The 6,979-nt window shown below is 41.9% G+C and overlaps 1 protein-coding gene across 1 annotated transcript; it reads right to left on the reverse strand.

The window, feature by feature from the left end:
• Positions 1–1,653: 1,653 nt before the first annotated feature.
• Positions 1,654–2,543, reverse strand: LOC138892202 (uncharacterized). Its single transcript, XM_070175907.1, has 2 exons — positions 1,989–2,543; positions 1,654–1,902 (listed from the first exon to the last, which is right to left on the reverse strand). The coding sequence occupies exons 1-2, from the start codon at positions 2,541–2,543 to the stop codon at positions 1,654–1,656; spliced, it is 804 nt and encodes a 267-aa protein (XP_070032008.1).
• Between the last annotated feature and the right edge of the window lie 4,436 nt (positions 2,544–6,979).

Here is a 6,979-nt window from a genome sequence, read left to right on the forward strand (position 1 = left end):
CAGTCTTGAGCTTTTGAAAACTCAACTCACACTCGTCTGACCATTTGAATGGGGCACCCTTCTGGGTCAATTTGGTCAATGGGGATGCTATGGATGAAAACCACTCCACAAACCGACGATAATAACCTGCCAAACCCAGAAAACTCCGGATCTCTGTAGCTGAAGTAGGTCTAGGCCAATTCTGAACTGCCTCAATCTTCTTAGGATCCACTTTTATGCCTTCTGCCGATACAACATTTCCCAAAAAGGCAACTGAGTCTAACCAAAATTCGCATTTTGAAAATTTGGCATATAACTGATTATGCTTCAAAGTCTGAAGCACGATCCGAAGATGTTGCTCATGCTCCTCTTTATTGCTGGAGTAAATCAAGATATCATCAATGAATACAACTATAAAAGAATCCAAATAGGGCTTGAACACCCGGTTCATCAAATCTATAAATGTTGCGGGGGCGTTTGTCAGCCCAAATGACATCATTAGGAATTCATAATGCCCATACCGAGTTCGAAAATTGTCTTAGGGACATCAGATGCCCTAATCTTCAACTGATGGTAATCAGACCTCAAATCGATCTTTGAAAACACCTTGGCACCCTGAATCTGACCGAATAAGTCATCAATTCTTGGCAACAGATACTTGTTTTTGATAGTAGCCTTGTTCAACTGCCGATAATCTATACACATCCGCATTGAACCATCTTTATTCTTTACAAATAATACTTATGCACCCTATGGCGAGACTCTAGGTCTAATGAATCCCTGGTCAAGTAAGTCTTGTAACTGCTCCTTCAATTCCTTTAGCTTTGGCGGGGCCATATGGTATGGTGGAATAAAAATGGGCTGGGTGCCCGGAGCCAAATCAATACAGAAGTCAATATCTCTGTCGGGTGGCATCCCCGGTGAATCTATAGGAAATACATCTGGAAACTCACGGATAACTAGGACTGAATCCCTAGAAGGAACATCCATAGTAGAAACACAAATATGAGGCAAATAAGCTACACAACCCTTCTCGACCATACGTCGAGCCTTCACATAAGAGATAACCCTACTGGTAGAATGGCTAGGAATCCCTTTCCACTCTAATTGAGGCAAACCCGGTATAGCTAAGGTCACCGTTTTGGCATGACAATCCAATATAGCATGATAAGGTGACAATCAATCCATACCCAAGATGACATCAAAATACACCATATCAAGAAGTAGAAGATCCACACTGGTCTCAAAACTCCCAATAGTAACCACACACGAACAATAGATATGATCTACCACAAAAGAATCTCCCACCGGTGTGGACACACACATTGAAGCACTCAGAGAATCACGAGGCACAACCAGATATAAAGCAAATTAGGAAGACACATAGGAATAAGTAGATCCCAGATCAAATAGAACTGATGAATCTCTATGGAAAACTGGAACAATACCTGTGATAATGGCATCAGACGACTCAGCCTCCAGTCTAGCTGGAAAAGCATAAAATCGGGGTTGGGCCCCACCACTCGGAGCTACATCTCTGGGATGGTCTCTAACTGGTTGGACTCCACCTCTAACCACTTGACCTCTACCTCTATTTGTCTGACCCCTGCCCCTAGCTGGATGGGCGGATGGCGGAACAACTAGTGCTGGAATCATAGCACGAGAACCTTGTTGCTACATGTTGCCCTGAGGCCTGGGGCAAAATCTAGCAACGTGCCTAAGGTCCCCACAAGTATAAGAAGCTCTCAGCTGTTGTGACTGCTGACACTGGAACTGGCCATGTCGACCTGGATAACCAATCTGATGACTCTGGATCGGAGGTACACTAATAAGAGCTGGTGGTGCACTATAAGCTAATTGGTCAGGATGAGACGCAATAGGACCACGACTCTTTGAAGCACCATGAGATGCCTGGAGTGCTGACTGAAATAGCCTATACCAAAATTACCCCTGCCTCCAGACGAGGCACCACTGAACCCACCGAACTAACGATGTATCTTATCAGACACCTGTCCCCTTTCCTGGGCAAGAAGCATCTCTATCCGTCTAGTAACATTTACAGCCGCCTGATAGGAAATATCACTTCCGGTCTCCTTGTCCATCTGAAGCCTGATAAGGTAAGTGAGTTCCTCAATGAATCTCCTCACCCTCTCACTCTCAGTTAGGAGCAAGATAGTAGCATGGTGGGCTAGATAAAAAAGATGGGTCTCGTATTGAGTAACAGTCATACTGCCTTGTTGGAGATGCTCAAACTGCTTGCGGTAATCCTCTCTCAGTGTGACAGGGAGGTACTTCTCTAGAAATAGTTGAGAGAACTGATCCCAAGTAAGTTCAGGCAACCCAGCTGGTCTGGTCAGCATATAATCTCTCCACCACCTCTTGGCGGAACCCATCATCCGAAACATAGGGAAATCCACTCCATTGGTCTCGACTATACCCATGTTCTGCAGCACCTCATGGCAGCGATCAAGATAATCCTGTGGGTCCTCAGAAGGTGTACCACTGAAGTGAACTAGAAAGAGCTTAGTAAACTTGTCCAATCTCAATAAGGTCTCAGAAGACATGGTGGGCCTATCATCAGCCTGTGCCGCAAAAACTGGCTGAACTACCCCTATTGGCGGAACTGCTAGAGCCTCATACAGGGGAGCTATCTGCTCCGGAGCGGGGAGTAGTGGGAGTCTGCGCTCCTCCCCCAACCTATGAGATGGTTGGTGCCACTGAAAATGTATTGAGCCACACCCTCCATAAGGCTCACCAAACGGACTAGAGCATCCTGAAGCACTGGAGTAGCTATGAATCCTTCCGGGACCTGAACTAGTCCAATAGGTACAGTCTGAGCTTGAACCTCCGCTTCCAAATCCACCTTAGGTTCTACAACAGGTGTTGTTGCTCGAGCTCTAGACAGAGCTCTACCTCTGCCTCTACCTCAGCCTCTGGCGCGACCTCGGCCTCTAGAAGAAAGAAGTGATATTGTTCCTAAACTTCATAGTCTCTGGAAGATAAGTACAGACATCTCCATACCAATCCTTCAGACTCTACTAAGCTTTCTCGTGACTCGTAAGACCTAAGTAACCTAGTACTCTGATACCAACTTGTCACGACCCGAAATTCCCACCTTCGGGATCGTGATGGCGCCTAACATTTCACTTGCTAGGCAAGCCAGCGTTAGAGTAATCTTAACCATTTTTAAACAAATCAAATTAAATGGAAGTCAATTAATGAAATAAAGTGCGGAAGACCATAATAGCCGAATCATCCAAATGCATCCCCGAATCTGGTGTCACAAGTGCACGAGCTACAAGAATAATACAATAAAGGTCTAAATAAAATTCAAGATGTTTAAAAGATATTACACAGCTAAGATAATGTAGAAGGGGACTTCAGAACTGCGAATATTGTGCAGTTATACCTCAAGTCTCCTCTGGGTAGCTGAATCCGAGCAAGTCTATGGTACGCCGCTGGGACCAACTCCAAAATCTGCACAAGAAATGCAGAGTGTAGTATGAGTACAACTGACCTCATGTACTCCGCAAGTGTCGAGCCTAACCTCATAGAAGTGGTGATGAGGCTATGACAAGACACATACATAAAAATCCTATGCAGGTATATACTTATACGAAGCAATATTGAACACAGTAATTAACCAATTTTACAACTTTGGGAGGGAACATGTGAAGGGAAATGGTATAAATATTTCAGCAAGAGAAGTGCACGTAACAACCAAATAATGCACCAACAACAAAATAGGTAGCGGAAATATAAAAAAAAATGGCACGGCACTACCCTTCGTGATTTTACTCTCATTCTTCCTATGAAATGATAAATAAATAATATGAATGGCACGACATCACCCTTCGTGTTTTAACTCTTTTTCTTGCCACAATATGATGAATCACTAATTTAAATGGCACGACATCACCCTTCATGCTTTAACTCTCTTTCTTGACAGAGTATGATGAATTAATAATTTAAATGGAACGGCATCACCCTTTGTGCTTTGACTCTCTTCCTCACTTTATAAATCAATAAATAATAATATGAAAATGGCACGGCATCACCCTTCATGCTTTTACACTCTTCCTCACCATGACAATAATACTATAAATAGCATAAATGAAACTGCATCACCCTTTATGCTTTTACACTCTTCCTTACCGTGAAAATGATAATATAAATTTGGAAGAGCATTTAAATGCGGGGATCTATACTTATCAATCAATTCAATACCAGAATACCGACCTCACCTTCTAAAATATTCAACAATAATTAAATTAGCAATAATTTCATGAAAAATCATCAAATAAACAGTAATAAACTTAAGCAGGAATATCTTAATTAAATAGACAATTATTCACAATGAACAAATTCCACCCGCATGCTTTGACCCAACTACAACGCATAAGTACTCGTCACCTCACATATACGTTGTACCCGCACATTAAATAACGTAGCAAATAGACAAATAAGTCCTACTCCCTCAAGTCAAGGTTAACCACGATACTAACCTCGCTTTGCAACCAACTAAAGATTCCAATAAACCTTTGCCTCACGAATTGGTGTTTGAATGCCTCGAATCTTGTCACAAACAATTCAATATACTCAACACGAATTATAGAAACCAATTCTATATGAAAATACTAAATTTTCCAACTAAAATTCGAAATTCAATTAAAAAATCAACAGTGGGGCCCACGTCTTGAAACCCGACAAAAGTTACAAAATGTGAATGCCCATTCAACCCGACTCCAACCATACAAAATTTACCAAATTCCGACATCAACTCGACCTTCAAATTCCCAAATCTTATTTTCAAATCCCTAGGCCCAAACCCTCGAATTTCACCTCAAAAACACATAATCTAGTCGGAATACTCAATGATAATTCAATATTATTGACTAACAAGGATCACAAGTGACTTACCTCAAGTTTTCCCATGAATCCTCGCTCAAATATCACCTCAACCCGTGTTGGAAATGTCCAAAAATGCCAAAATCCCGCAACCCCTCTGATTTTATTCTGTCCAAGGCTTTCCACATCTGCGGCTCACTTGACCACATCTGCGGTCTCGCAGATGCGAGGGCTTCGACACTTCTGCAGCTTAGGGCACTTCGGCGGACTCGCTTCTGCGAAGTATCTGTCCGCTTCTGCGATGAGGCATTCCCTTCCCATTTTTCGCTTTTGCGATGGATGTGCCGCAGGTGCGACTCCGCTTCTACGGTACCATGCTCGCTTCTGCGAGCCTGCAACTGCAAGCAAAATTCCGCAAGTGCGATTGCACCAAAAGGCCAAAATTTCCAGATTTTTTCTTAAGTTCAAACTTGATCCGCTAACCATCCAAAACTTACCCGAGGCCCTCAGCACCTCGATTCGAAATTAATAAATTTATGAAAATTTCAATTCAAAAACTCGCCCCGAAACATGTCAAAATAGTCAAGAATGACCTATATTTTTGCATGTAAGTCCCAAATGACATAACATAGCTATTCCAACTTTCAGAATCGACATCCGAGCCCGATATCAATAAATGTCAATTTGTTGTCATACTTTGGAAATCTTTAATCTTTAAGTTTCTAGTTTTCGTCAAATGGCGATAATTCGAGCTAGGGACTTCCGAATTTGATTCCGAGCATATGCCCAAGTCCTAAATCACGATACAGACCAACCAGAACCGTCAAAACACTGATCCGGGTTCGTTTGCTCAAAATATTGACCGAAGTCAACTTAAGTGAGTTCTAAAGCACTATTTCACATTTTTATCAAATTTTCACATAAACGTTTTCCGCAAAAATATACGGACTGCGCACGCAAGTCGAGGAATACTGAATGGTGTTATTCGAGGTATCAGAGCACAAAATTAAATGTTAAATTTTATGATGACCTATCGGGTCATCACAATTGCTCTGCTTTGATATATTTGTGATGGTTATTTGAGTTGTTTGAAGAGGTATATCAAATCTAAAGTGAGTGGCCTCAAAATAAAATCGTTGTTGGTACAACATTTGTTATTATTGCTAACAGTATCATGCCTTTTGATTTAACATTTGCAAATAATGCATGATATAAAAATATTATTTCGATTCCGCCGGAGGCATCTACTGTCATGACCCTAAACACAAACCGGTCGTGATGGCGCCTATCGATGGTAGTAGGCCAGCCGACTCCCACAACACTACAACAATTCATTCACAGATATGCCAAAAGGCGTCTTGTATAACAGAATTTCATAAAAGAAACAAGGGTTGAACTCACAAATAGAAATGCGGAATGAAAAGCCCCAAACATCTGGGTGTCACTGAGTCATGAGCAACTACTAAAAACTGGTCCGACAATAATAAGACTAACATAGTCTAAAAAAATCCAAAAAACAACTAAGGGGAGATAAAGAAGGAGAAAATAGGGCTGCGATCGCCAGGCAGCTACCTTGATAACTCCAATGATCAGCTACAGGAATATCAGCAGCCACTACCATGACCAAAAATTCCTGGATCTGCACATACACCAACTCAGTAAGTAACATAAATAAATAAAGGCTGAGAGGTAGTGACGAGCTAAATGCAAGTACCGTTCATATCACAAAAATTTAGTAAAGTGCGACATGATTTGTAATAAGAGTTTAAGTCAAATCAGCTTGTTTAAATCAAGTTCAAGTAATTCAATTAGAAATATCTTTCAACAGTTCTCCAACAAGGACTCAAAGCAACTATGAGCATGGATGATGAAATCATATACTGCCCCTCGGGCTAACATCACTCAGTCCTCCCAATCACTCCAACCTCACAATCACTCATACCTCACCATCACTCATGCCTCACAATCGCTCAGCACTCGGCACACGCACTCAGTAGGTACCTACACTCACTGGGGGTGTTCAGACTCACTTGGGGCTCCTATAGCCCAAGCGCTATAATCTGCACGTACAACTCATGTGCTATAAAATCATATCAAAATCTGCACAGACAACTCATGTGCTGAGGTACAATACCTCACAAACAGGCCCTCG

This window comes from Nicotiana tomentosiformis, chromosome 5 (genome assembly GCF_000390325.3).
Source record: "Nicotiana tomentosiformis chromosome 5, ASM39032v3, whole genome shotgun sequence".
NCBI lineage: Eukaryota > Viridiplantae > Streptophyta > Magnoliopsida > Solanales > Solanaceae > Nicotiana > Nicotiana tomentosiformis.